Raw genomic sequence first — 14,318 nt, forward strand, 5'->3', positions numbered from 1 at the left:
GCAGAGGACTATGGGAGAGAGGTGAAAGGCCATTGAATCCCCCAGAAACAGGAGCCCAAACTCTTGCTGCGGGTTAGGTATCCTGGCAGATGCCATGGTCTGGGCTGAATGCTGCCGGGTGGAGCAGCCTGCCTGGTATGCTCAACTCTTTCATCTGTCCTAGAGAGATAGATGACACCCTCGCTTGCGCTCCCCCTCTTCAAACTCCAGCTCCATAGGGTGTGTGTGGCACAGGAGAAGAGGCGGAGCGTCACGCTTAGACCCGGTAATGCCTGGCAGACACCCCGGCTGCACTCTGGACAGTTTCACCAGACAGCAGCAGAAGCAAGAAAGCGAGCGAGTGAGAGAGAGAGAGAGAGAGAGAGACTGGGCACTCCAGAGATCCTTCAGCACAGCAGGAAGTAAGTACCAGGTGGAGTCCGCGGTGCCAGGGTGGGGAACTAGGTCCTGGGGTCAGCTCTGTTACCTGGGCTGCAGACAGCAGAGTCCTGATGGAACAATCTGACAGGTGGCTTCCATTCAAATAACTATGGGTCTGCCTGCTACCCCAGTGCTTTTGGACAGTTTGCAAAGGTGTTCTCGGGTACGGAATGCAAGAGAACAGCCCAACTGTGTAAGCCAAAGCCAAAATAAAGGGCAAGAAATAATTATCTACACTGACTAATCAGCACAGAGCGTTCATTCTAAAAAGTGTCCCTGGTTCTTGTCTGGGCGATTGATGTGTGAGGAATTGCAGTGCAGTGCAGCAGAAATGTGCATGAAGAGGCAGGTGTTAAGGACTAGAATTCTAGCAAAGCGTCCATCGTTTGCCTGCTACTGTTCTATACTTCTTTCCCACCTCTTTCCAGTTATGTCTTGTACTGTGTATGTTCATGTTGCCACCTCATAAGTGGCTGTCAGTAGCAGGGGTGATGAAATGTGCAGAACATTGATGTCACATTGCACATTATGTTATAGTACATGTGCCCGGGAAGGGAGAAGAACAAATACAAAGGGGCAGCTCAGTGTCCCTTGTGTCTAATTCCACACTACATTTACTGGCCAAAGTTTCCAGTATTTGAGTAAAAACCTGTATAAATCCCAGAGGGGTTTTCTCTCTCATCCAAGACTCACAATTAAGGTTTCTTTGCAGTTATCTAATCCGTGATGCCCAGTAAGAATACGGTAATATACAGGTGTATGTACCAACAGGAGTGAATGCATTCCCCTCCCCCTTGCCCTGTGGTCCCTCTCAATCTTTGTTTTTCAAAGGAAACACATACTTGCCTTCATATCCAGCAGTGATCAGTGGCAGACTTTGGGCTCTCACATTTCAGCGGCGCCCTGTGCGACGCTAAAGTTCAGTCCCCCCACCTCGCATGCACTGTTCTACATCATTATTGCAGCGCCCCCTGTTGCACGGTGCCCAGAGCTACCAAACCAGTCATGCTACCCTAAAACCGCCTCTGCAGGGATCACTTATTTATCCGTTTCAGGTAGGCTGCATTCCATTTTATTAAAAGTGTCTTGCAAGCTTCCTATTCAAATTATCCAGCACCTGAAAAAACAGCTTCTAAAAAGGAAGAAAATAAAAAAAGCCCTAGGGGAGTGTGTGTGGCTTTGTGATGTACAAGGGTCAGTCAATTAGCATGGAACACATCTGGTTTGTGTTGGTAAACTAATATACAGTAGCAAATTTTCTCTTTAGCTCCTTCCTGTAGGGAAGATTGTGCATCCATCCAAAACAGGGTCTGTGCTTGCACAGTGTTCTGACTGCTCTAATCAGGTAGGTCTGTGCACCGGCATGTAAGAACACATGTAGCTGTTTTATATGCTGTCAGACCATTGGGCCTCTGTAGTCCAATATTATCTACTACAACTGGTAACATTTTATCAAGATCTCGGACAAATATAAATCCTTGCCCTACTTCCCAAGCTTTAACTGGAGATCCTGCACAGTGCACTGCAAGACAAAAAAACACTTTCCCTGAGCTCAGGCCCTCCGAAATAACAGAGGCAATTCAGAACTACTGCTATGCTTATGGTGATGCCTTTTCCCTGCTCGAACCACAGCAGCTTTTTGTCCACAGTAAGCAGATGGCCAGAGTCCTTCATTGTGAGCGGAAAGTACCAGGCTGCTGTCTACAACACACTCCTGCTGCTACAGCTTGCAGCAGTGTAGAAAGCTGATAGCTCCTATCCTGTGCATCAGTAAAAATCACACAAATTGTTACCAGACATGATGGTTGTATGAACTGGCCTGCACGCAGTTTTAACTGCTATGGGGGAATGTGTGCTTAAAATATAGCTGTCAACTTTTCCCTTTTCTTGTGAGGAATCCTATTCGGAATAAGGGAATTTCCCTTAAAAAAAGGGAAACATTGACAGCTATGGCTTAAAAGCCTTCTGTGATTGTTCTCTGTGTTTAACTGAACCACTAAACAAGGTCTCTGCACATTCCAACATTGTTTTTTTTATAAACAACACACAACTAAATTCCGCGCAGAAAACGAATTAGTCAACTTCTATATAAAATAAAATAAATGTATGCAGATCTATTCTTATTTTTCATTAACTTCCTCACCAACATGGTGAAAGGGGGAAGCTATGCAAGGCGCTGAATCTCTGAAACCCTGGGAATCCTGCTCAGCCCTTACCCTTGTTTCTGAAATTTCACCAGCTATCTGCAAGCCTACCCAGAACATTAAGGACTAGACACTTACTAGTCCTTACAGGTGACAGCAGTGGGGCAGAGGACAAGGTAATGGTAGTGGGTGCATGCCATTTTCTGTTTTGCCTCAAATGGCAAAAAGCTCTTCACTCAGTGGCAACTTCACAAGCCCTGGCCTAAACTTGCACAGATAAACAGAATACATTTGCCCTTTAGAAATTACAGCAGGAAAGAGGGATTCCTATTTACTTGTAATTTTCTTCCGTTGGGCATAAGCAGTGCTTTAAATAAAGAATGTAGTGAGTGTTTCACAAGGAGTCTGAGCTTGTAAAGAAGTTGTCTTCTAAAACCGATTGTTCTCACCTAGTAAGCTTAGCTCCTCCTGAATAGTTGTTCCTTAACTGCTAGTATTTTGTTAGAATCAAGGAGGAACTAATGATAATGAAGGCAAGGCAGGGTAGCCAATTTGCATTGAAAAAAGAAAGGAAATCACCAAAAAAGAATTGCATAAAAGATAGATTAATTTATATGTATTGATGCAAATTTAGAAAATCTTTTCTATAATTTACACAAAATACATCTCCCTGTATGGAGTGAGGCTGTGGACAGGAGGCCTGTGCACTTGCTCAGTCTGCTCCCAGGCGTTGCTAACCGTTGATGGGCAGCTTCAAGGCACTTGGTTTTCCTTCTTACATTTCTTCATCTTTAAACCAAATGGCCATTCAAACTGAAGAAACACACCTTCATATAGAGAGCAGTCCTTCCAAGAAAGAATTGACTTCTGTAGAGTAGATCATATGGCCATCCAAAGGCAAGGTTTGGAGGTCAGATTTCAAAGCAGGAGGGGAAGCAAAAAGCACAAACGTGAGAGGAGTTGTCTCCTTCAAAAATGGAAGAATGGCCTTATCTTCTGAATCTCTCTGACCTTTCATAGGGTCAGAGGCAGGCTCTGTTCTCTTGCGTGAGTAGAAAATTCACCATAGAACTCACATGCCATTTAAACCAGGAAGCAGAATTTCACAGAAATTGTGGCAAAGCATCAAACAGACCAGTTGGGTCCACCTTTATTAGTAGTGGGGTAGCAGCAAGGTTTATCCGTGGACTGCACCTATAGGTAGAGCGAATGAAGGAGAGGAAGAGGGCACTTAATGAAAAGTTTTCCTCTTTTTTGACTAGTGAAAAATGGTCTCTTTTGCCCTGTGCAAATGAATGGTACCTGAGTGAAACAGGCCTCAGATTTGCTCGGTTACCAGGGCAACCGCCTCCCCTTCAACCCTGCTTTGCGTGCAAGGATTGTCCTGAGAGGCAGATTGGGTTCCTTGCGAGTGTCCAAGTCCACATGATCGATCACAGCCAAGTGGCATGCAGCAGCAGCCGCGAATGGGCGGGCCAAATATTTGTTGCTTTGCCTGTAACTGGAGAGTATTCTGTGAAGTCTTGGTTGGTGTCTCTGCCACTCATTTGGAAGAGATACAGCCGCGATGGGAGATGAGACTTCCTTCACTTCACACTGAAGCTTAAAGGAGAGGAGATTTATAGTTAGTAGCAATAAAAACACACTGTGTTTTTATTTACTATTGTAAATAATAATAATCCAATGCTGAACAAGTGGGGGGTGCGAGGGCTGCAGGGGAGAGGAGGGGGGGAGTGCTGTTGCACAGCCTTGTGTTTTTACTCTGGGCTTAAAATCAAACGATGAGTCTTTGTAACATGTTTTTATTTTATTTTTCACACAGTGATCTATTTGTGTGAAATTGAGTGAGAGAAACCAGAAGGTTATCACATCAGAGGGGTCATAAAATGGATGTGATACCTTTTCATTTGCTAGGTCTAATAAAAGCAAGACGCCTTACGAGCATGTACAAAATGCCAACTGCTCCCACCACTGAATAACCAACACCAGACACTACACTACTGATCTAGCTCATCCAGACTTCCAGGCACCCTTAAGCCTCAAGCTTATTTATTTATTTATTTAAGCATCTTTCTCTCTCCCTTTCACATTTGCCTCTGTATACTGGGCTTATCTCTAGGAGCAGGCTAGGCAGAAGAGAGAAAAAGGAGACGGTTGTTGGACCTTGCCATGCCCTTTCCCTCTGCCTCTAGAAGCTTGGAAACGGATCTCCAGTGGCTTTAAGAGCGTGTCAATCCCATTTAGGCCCAAATCCCCATGAACTTTCCTAGCCTGTAAGAGAGGACGCTTGGCATGGAATCAGAAGGCAGGCACTCTGGCAGCAGCTAAGCAAAGGGGGCTACAGGCGACTGTGTCCATCTTCCGCGGGGCACCAGAAATGTAATTTAGAACATGACATAGAGCCAGTCTGCTCACCCGCTTGAAGTGGACCAAAAAAGAGTGTGTAGAAAGAAGTCACCATCAAAGAGATTTTCCATTCTGCCTTCCAGCATTCTAGAGTTCTGCACAGTTCTGCAACCGGGACAATGTTTTATAAGTGGAATTAGTTAGGGAGATTGATACACTTTAGCCTTGCTAAATTTGGAATATGTCTGTATGGAGTGGGAGAGGGGAAAGGGACTAGAATCAAAAATTGTGGCTCAAAGAATCTCAGGGATACTACAGAGGCAGTGCATCCAATCTGCTGTAGATGCAACTGTTTCAGCTTGTTTGGCCTGGCCCACTCATAATGTAGACTACGTAGATGGAAACACCAAGCTGTTACAATACATCTACATGCAAGACTTCCCACAGTTGACATGTAAGGATTAAGAGGGCAAAGGATACAGTATACGCCCTTTCTAGGGTTAGAGTTGCATCTACGCATATACAGAGTACCTTTGCTTGACTTCCATCATAGATGCTGGATTGGCTCAGCTGAGGGAGGTCTAATACCTCTCTTTTTTTTGGGTAGCCCCAGGTGGGGAGGAGCGGTGGCTGTGTGGAAAAACCTGCCTGGAGAGGAAGAGCAAACTCGGGCTGCTGTTGCGCATCTATCTATCTGCCAGAGACTTGTCCTGAGTTTCTGTATTAAATTTATTTGATAAATAATTATATTAAATCTATTGTGTGCTTAATTTATATATAATATATATATATACACATATCTGTGTATATTAAATAATATAAACTATATTGCAAACACTTTAATTAACAATATAGAAATTTAATTCAGCGTGTGGCTTGCAGGTTCTGTGCTGAAGTGCTCTTGAGGACCACTTCGTCTGAGAGGCTGGACTGCCCTGAGCTAAGAGCAGACGAAACCCGCAAGGCTCTTAGTCTGAGTACAGAAGGCTAGCTAGTTTAGATGTACTCTGTGTGGCAATTCACAGAAACTAGAATCCATATCCAAACACTGCACTGTGGAAAAGAATGCCAGCTGCTTCTTATGGGATGATCACATGCATTCCTATTTAGTGGATGAGCATGACAACACACACATATGGTTTTATTTATCTGTGTGACAACTCTAAATCCTCTCTCTTTCTCACTCACACAACAACAACAACAACAACAACAACACAGAATGAATTATATTAGGAGGTGTTTATAAGTAGCTTGGATTGACATTATTTCCCCTGGTTCTATATGCTCCTGTTCTCGTCACTAGTCAGGAGGACTTTAGGCAAGCCTAAAATTGCTTCCTGGTGTCCTAAATGAGCAAAAGCATGGAGCTAGGGGCACCTTTTAAGCTACCCATAAAGAGGAACACATTGCAACTTAACCCACATTTACTATTTTCCCTCAAAACTGCTGAAATTGGATTGAGTGGTTGTGCTGTGCATTCAAACAGATTGTGTGATATGTTGCTGGTCTGATAACTGCATAACTACTTCAGCATCATAATAACAACAACTCTGTCCAAATCTACTCAGCCCACATGCCTGCCACATCAATATGGATGTGTGAATGAATTTACCTTCAGTTAGGGCTAGAGTGCCTAGTCAAATAGATTAATCCATCAAAACGTTTTGACTGATGAAAAGGTGCCCTGAATTACTCAGGCAGTGGGATATTTTTTTTAAAAAATGTAAGTACTTAAGTGCAGATGATGTATTGAAAGAGGTGGCTCCTCCTGTGTGAAAGAGAAGAGGAAGGGTGCCCTTTCAAGATGATGTTTTCTGAATGAATTGTAAGACTGATACCACCTTCAACTGAAAGGACTTCTTTCTACTTTTCCTTCTGAGAGGTAATTCATTTCGAAAGAATTCAGCCCAGAAATATCATCTAAGTGGAGAGCTAAAGCATGCTTTAAAAAACCCAACTGGACCCTGGAGACATGGGATAGAACTGGGAATTAACAATGTGCAATATTCAGATGTGCACATTGGGGGACAGGGGCAGGGAACTCAAATTTAGGTTGAAATTACACAGTATGTAGGTTTCTGCTCCGTAGTTGCCCCAAGGCCATCTGGACCAATTCATACTTTTCATGGTGTATAAAGAGTGCCAGGCATGTGTGTTCTTCTGTTTCAAGGTCACTGAAAGGTTTCCAGGGTATCTGAACACCCTGGGGAGCTGCGGGGAAGCAAAGAAAGGCAAAGTCTCATCCTAGAGACCTTTTGGAGCTATAGGATGGCTCTGATTATTGCCTTGGCCCAAGAGACACCAAATAGTGAGGAGAATGCGTCATTACCATATGTTGAGGGGGAAGAGGGGAGGTAAATGACTTCCTTCCCTGTTCTGCAAATGGGACTTGAGATTGGTGGGTGGTGAGGGCACATCTGCATGGTAGGGAACCATTACCAACCTTCTTGCAATCTGAAACAAACTCCTGGGGCATTAAGTGCAGGAGAAACTAGTCCTTGGAAAAACGAGGAATTTTTGAGAACCCAGCAAAAAGTAAAAAAACGTTTGGGCAATATGAGTGACCATACCTCCATAGGAGTGCCATTAGATGCTCTCTCCTCCCCACCAGGAAAGAAGGAGTGAGTGAAGATCTGCAACAGGAACAAGTGGGGAATAAAGATCTACCTCAGGATCTGCTGCTCCTGTGGATCCTGCTGCCTGAGGTGGTCACCTCACTTTGCCTCATGGGTGGGCTGGCCCTGCTGCTTGGACCATCTGAAGAGATATTTCAAGTAACAAGAACAACAATTTTGTTATTTGTACCTCGCTCTTCTGACTGGGGTGCCATTAAAAAAACAAAACAAATCACCTACCTCGGGTTAAGTACTTAATTCATTCCGGAGGTCTGTTCTTAACCGGAAACTGTTCTTAACCTGAAGCACCACTTTAGCTAATGGGGCCTCCTGCTGCCGCTGTGCTGCCGGAGCAAAATTTCTGTTCTTATCCTGAAGCACTATTTCTGGGTTAGCGGAGTCTGTAACCTGAAGCATATGTAACCTGAAGCGTATGTAACCCGAGGTACCACCGTAATTTTGTTTGCTACATTTGGATTTCTTGTGCTGTTTGGTTGTTTTCAATTACTTGTGACTTAGGAGAATTGAAATGTTATATATTCGTATGTATGTAGAGAACTGGCTTTCTGCTGTCCTCCCCTGCCCAACGCAATTCATTTCAAGCTGTACTTAACAATTTCTTCCTGTGTTTCTTGCAGCTTGGTCATGGACCTGTCCTCAGGCATGGAGGCCCAGGCTCTCCTAGAAGACATGTTGGAAATCACGTCCCAGAGTTTGGTGCACATGGAGGTGTCTGAGCACTACCACATCATCAAGGAGTTGGGCAAGGGGAAATATGGGCAGGTGGTGCTGGTGACTCACAGGAAGAGAGGTAAGGGTGGATTGCCTTGTGTGCTCTGGCAACTCCACTCACCAACAGGCTGCTTACGTTGAAAGGGCAACTAGGGATGAGAATACTTCAGTGGCCAGGTGTGCCACTGGAGAAGGTTGGACCACTTGCCATAACCAATGGGTGTGGTAACAATTTCAAATTACTATGTGTGATCTGTGGTCAGCCAGTCATACACAGCAGTGGTCATGGACAGAACTGGCCATTTTTTTTAAAAAAAACCCCACTCTATTCAGTCACTCATTTCATTCATTTATTAAACTTATGAATCACTTGTCACCTGAAGGTCCCCAAGTGGGTGACAAGATCTCTACTGTGGGCATTTGGTGTGAAAAAACTTATCATTGCCTGTGGAGGCATTCATCTTCCATCTCGTGACCGTAGAAAGAGTGCCCAAACAATTTCAAACAAACTCCACATATCAAGCAACATTCTTGACCCAGCTCTTAGTGGTTTCACTGAAGCCCATTTTAATGAAAATATCATTGTGAATGTAGTCCTTACAACTTGTCTTGTGCCTAAAAGATTTATGGGCCCCAAAAAGAATGAATGGGACTCATTCTCCCCAATTCTGAAATTCAGAATTAACAGCATAATCTTACCCGCGTCTATTCATAAGAAAGTTAGGTAAAGGTAAAGGGACCCCTGACCATTATGTCCAATCATGACCGACTCTGGGGTTGCGGCACTCATCTTGCTTTATTGGCTGAGGAAGCCGGCGTATAGCTTCCAGGTCATGTGGCCAGGATGACTAAGCCACTTCTGGCGAACCAGAGCAGCGTACGGAAACGCTGTTTACCTTCCCGCTGGAGTGGTACCTATTTATCTACTTGCACTTTGACGTGCTTTCGAACTGCTAGGTTGGCAGGAGCACGGACCGAGCAACGGGAGCTCACCCCGTCGTAGGGATTCAAACTGCCAACCTTCTGATCGGCAAGTCCTAGGCTCTGTGGTTTAACCCACATCAAATGGGACTTACTCCCAGGTCAATGGGGCTAAGAACCCCCTTCAATGCAGGAATTTTATCTAAGGCATCCATGACAGATGGCCATCCAACCTCTGCTTAATAACCGCCAATGAAGGAGAGTCCATTACTTTCCGAGGCAGTCCAGCAGCCACTGTTCAGCAGCACTTACTGTCAGAAAGTTTTCCCTGATGTTCTCCAAGAATTCTCAGAGATTATAGACAGAGGCTCTGAGATTACACCCGCAAGCTCTTTTAGTATGATTGGGTGCAGCTCATCAGGCTCTAGATAGATAGGATGAGCTGCTGCAAATCCCTGCTTTCTAAATCCAAGTCTTGTTCAAGTGTTTGAAAGGGAACACCCTCATCTCCTCACCACCCCCTCATTTTGTTGCTACTGCAATTCCCCCTCTTCTAATCCATGTTTAGCTATAATGGTTGAACTCGTATCTTAATTATCTCACATGTATGAGTGCTGTATGTTAAAGAGACTTCACCTTACTTGATTTGATTGATAGATGTAATCCCTCTCCTCCCACTATCCAACTTTATATATATATATATATATATATATATATATATATATATATATATATAAATGCAATTGGAGTAACACTACGTTTCAGTTGTCTATTGTGGAAATACATTTACTGTTATTGGAGTAGTATTATCTCAATGTCTCATTCACTTTTGTATCTCTCAACCCCCTCAGGGACCCCTATGGCTCTCAAGCTGCTGCCTAAGGCAAGCACTAAACTGGAGAATTTCTTGTATGAATACTGTGTGGCCCTCTCACTCTCCACACACCCTGCCATCGTTGGAATGTTTGGCATCGCCATAGAGTCCAGCCAGCACTATGGTTTTCTCTATGAGGCAGCCTTGCACAAGGACCTCATCTCCATTATCAAGCCCAAGGTAAGGAATATACACAGACATCCAATGCAAAGCTTAGCTCCCAGCACCCCATGCCCAGGTCTCCTCAGGGAGGAAGGGCAGGATAAAAATACAGTTATACCTTGGATCCGAATACCTTGGTCCTCGGATGTTTTGGCTCCCGAATGTCGTAAACCCAGAAGTGAGTGTTCTGGTTTGCAAATGTTCTTTGGGACCCAAACGTCTGAAGGGCTTCCGCGGTTTCCAATTGGCTGCAGGAGCTTCTGAATGTTTTGGAAGTTGAACAGACTTCTGGAACAGATTCTGTTCGACTTCCATCGTATGACTGTATAATGAAGGAATGAATAATTGGCTTCAGCTAGGAATTCTACCAACACATGCGTGGTTTTATTTCTGAAATCATGAAATGGCTGTTAATTAAACAAATTACAGCAGGAATTTAAAACAAAAAATCCATAGATTAAACAAAAGCAGTGGGGCAAAGCCTTTTGAAGCTTGCAGCTGAATGTGTCTTGAGATATTTTAACATGGGTTGATGTGGTCATGGTGGCATCATAGAGGGAAAGGAAATGTGACGTTTATTTTTAAATGCCTGTTGAGATTTTGTTGCTTTATTCAAGAGCAGAAAAGGGCTTGTGTTTCAGTGGCAGAGCCTAAACACTTATGAGGAAGTGAGGAGACCCGACATGATAAAAACACGTGCCTTTCTCTTCTCTGACCAGGCTGGCATCCCTGAACCAGCAGCCAAGCTCTGTGCCAAACAGCTGGTGAGTGCTCTGGACTTCATCCACAGCCGGGGCCTTGTCTATCGAGATGTCAAGCCTGAGAACATCCTGCTTTTCGATCGCCATTGCCACTGCATCAAACTGACAGATTTTGGCCTGACGCGGCCCCAGGGCACCCTTCTGCGCCTGGTGGTTGGGATCATCCCTTACACTGCACCCGAGCTGAGTCGTGGCACTGGCGACTCCCCAGGCCTGCCCATTGACGCCAGCCTGGATGCCTGGGCCCTTGGAGTGCTGATCTTCTGCCTGCTCACCGGCTACTTCCCTTGGGAGAAGACGTTGCCTGAGGATTCCTTCTTTGATGACTTTGTGATATGGCAACAGTCTGGCCTAGACGAAGACTTGCCATATCACTGGCGCCCTCTGTCGCCAGATGCCGTCGCCATGTTGCGGAGCCTCCTGGCTCTGGAGCCCACAAAGCGCGGTCCCATCCGCCGGGTACTCAGCTACCTTGACCGGCCATGGCGAGCAGAAGTGGCAGCCAAAGACCCCTAGCGCAATAAAGCAGAGCAGGAATCCAGTTTATGAGGTTGGGGAGAGAAAAGCACTAAGCAACTCATCCGAATACAAAGATACTTGCAGGAATTCAAATGTTACGTGCTCTCGGCTGGGTTATTTCACAACATTCCCCAAGGAACGTAACACTGGACATTCAGATTTCAGGAGGAGACAAAATGTGTATTTTGTATGCCGTGTGTCTGATCTTCTGGCACTCTTAGTGGCTAAGCATCCTTGTGCTAAGAACAGACTCATCTTATATCCCCAAAGGTAAACTCATTTTTCCACAGGCTGCAGAAGCTGATATTGCCCACCTTCTGCCCATCTTCATCACATCATTTGGGAAAGGCTTGGCATTCCTTGGATGTGAGGAGTGTTAAAGGCTTTTAAGGACATTTACAGTTTCAAACTTTCATAGTGCAACCATACATAAACCTTTATCATGTATACGTGGTATTTTTAATTTCATTATCTGTATAGTTTTCATGCTCTGAATTGAAAGTCACTTTTCTCTGAGGGCTCATTCACACTTCTACTCATCTTGCACATTGGAAAGCATGGGTCCTAGTGGCTTCCTGCTTGTCCCATGTTTTCTAGGCACAGCTCTGAGTGGTTTTGTACCACTGCTTTCCTGAGGAAAAGCTGCTCTTTAGCACTGAATTGGAGCAAACGTCAATCCAGAGAAAACCCGATTGATGTTTGTTCCGATTCAGCAGTAAACAGTGGGTTTTCCCCAGGGAACATCACAGGGAAGCGGAAATGTGGATGAGCCCTGAGTGTACAGTGGCAAAAGTTATAGGCTGCCAGCCAGGTTCACATTTCACCTGAGTCCACTAGGTGTCCTTAAGAAAGCTTTTAGTGTCTACAATATGGGAATCTAATACAGTACTAGTCTATCTTTGACGGGCTGCTGTAGGGATTGTTGAAATACTGGGTTGGATCCAGACTAACTTAGTTGCACTCAGGCCCCATTGAAATCAATGTGAAAAATTAAGTCATGTTTTCACTTAAGTCTTGCTGATTTCAGTGACATGCATAACTTCTTTTAAAGAAAGAAGGAAAAGGCCTAAGAGCAAAACTCAGTTGAACACACTTTTCTCAAGATACTGGTTCTACTGTTCCTCGCTCTACTTCTTTTAAAGATTCCTTACAATTAGTGTTACAAAATGTTTTTTCCAGTAAATAGTCATAGTAAGCTATGCGGCCTGCATTTAAGGCAGTGGTGCCCTGTCTTGATTCGTGCTCTATATTTCACACTGCAGTTAGTACCTCATAAAAGAGGTACTAATTTTACCACAATGTCCCTTACTGCTGCGAATGACCTTTGGGGAAATGTTTCGCAACCCTCTTCATCTATCCGTTTATCACAGATAGCATTTTTAAAGTTTGAAAGCAGAAGGCATCCACAAATCGAACAGTTGCTCAGGTACCTCATTTCCATTGCCTCCATCACCGTCCACTGTCTGCCAACCTTATCCATTATTAAGTAGACATCTTCCCTGACTATTTTATAATCCCAGATATATATGTTCCCCATTTTATATAAAGAGATTTGGATCACCTACTGTAGTTAGTGATGTGGATTCCATTTGTGTGCACTTTTCTATTTCTTTCTTTTTTTTATAAAAAAAAGATATATAAAATACCCAGATCATTTGCGAGGAAGAAAGGCACAATTACGCAACATATAGAGAAAGAAAGATGGTGTAAAATTTTAAAATAGACTATTGGGATGGAATCAAAAGGTGATGAGCAGTGCTTTTTTTCTATTAAAAAAAAAGGTTTCAGTACTCACCATGAAGTTGTTACAGTAAGTACCACACTTTTTAACAACAAAAAAAGAGGTGTTGGTACTGTGTCCCCTTGAGTGCCCCCTGGAGGAAAAAAGCACATGTAATGATGCCGATTATGTTCCAGCATTCAGCTATTTTCTCATCAATAATGCACATAGAATGCATTCCTAGAAATATCAGCAAATTTCTTTGTCCCATCAATTTCTGTGCTGTGATAAAGTTCTGTTGTTCTAATGGAATAATCACCATATTGCAAATCTTCACTCACTACTGTCCTTCCCCCGTTCCCCCACAGGTACATTTAAAATATTTTGTGTGCTCCTCAAATTATCTAATTTCTAGAGGGCAAATACATTTGTAAACACATTTATGGTGCAAACAGCAATGATAACCAAATGTATTTATTAAGACCAACTAAAAACCTGAAATAAAAAGAGTCTTGCAGGATCAGACCAAACACCTTTCTCACAGCATCCCATTTCTCACAGTGGGCAACTGGATGTCAATGGTGATGGTCCTTTACATTAGCAAAGCTGGGGATTAATTTTAGATGGGTGCTGGGAATTTAAGTGCCCGTCTAAAATGCATATCCATTGTATTTATTTATACCTTATAAGGGACTCTGCTAGAAACAGTGCTAGAAATAGATTAGAATAATTGTTGGCTTTTATTAAAGTGTTTTAAGACCTCTTTCACCCCAGCATGCCCTTCTGCATCTGAGATCTTACTTCTTCGGGCCTGCAAGGCTCATAGTCTGAGTACAGAAGGCTAGCTAGTTTAGATGTACTCTGTTTGGCAATTCACAGAAGCTAGAATCCATATCAGGCACCATCTAACATAATCAAATCTGTATGATGTATGTCCCCTGTATGCCCCCAACTACAACAACTACAGCATTGGGCTTTTCATATTGCCTAAATACATCTTCCCTCCTCTTGCTTAACATGTATGCACAAGAAGAATTATGATGAACACAAAAGTTTGTACACTTCTTTGTGACTTCTTAGCTAGTCCTAATAAAAGTATGATGA

The 14,318-nt window shown here is 43.7% G+C and overlaps 1 protein-coding gene across 1 annotated transcript; it reads left to right on the forward strand.

Moving 5' to 3' along the window:
* LOC310829591 (serine/threonine-protein kinase SBK2-like) lies at nucleotides 1-14,318 on the forward strand. Its single transcript, XM_083708277.1, is given in 5 exon segments — nucleotides 1-328; nucleotides 331-401; nucleotides 8,164-8,336; nucleotides 10,030-10,232; nucleotides 10,934-14,318. Coding segments are annotated over 5 exon segments (1,065 nt in total). The 5' UTR covers nucleotides 1-268; the 3' UTR covers nucleotides 11,492-14,318.

The sequence above is a fragment of the Podarcis gaigeae genome (genome assembly GCF_964106915.1).
Source record: "Podarcis gaigeae genome assembly, chromosome: 13".
NCBI classification, from domain to species: domain Eukaryota; kingdom Metazoa; phylum Chordata; class Lepidosauria; order Squamata; family Lacertidae; genus Podarcis; species Podarcis gaigeae.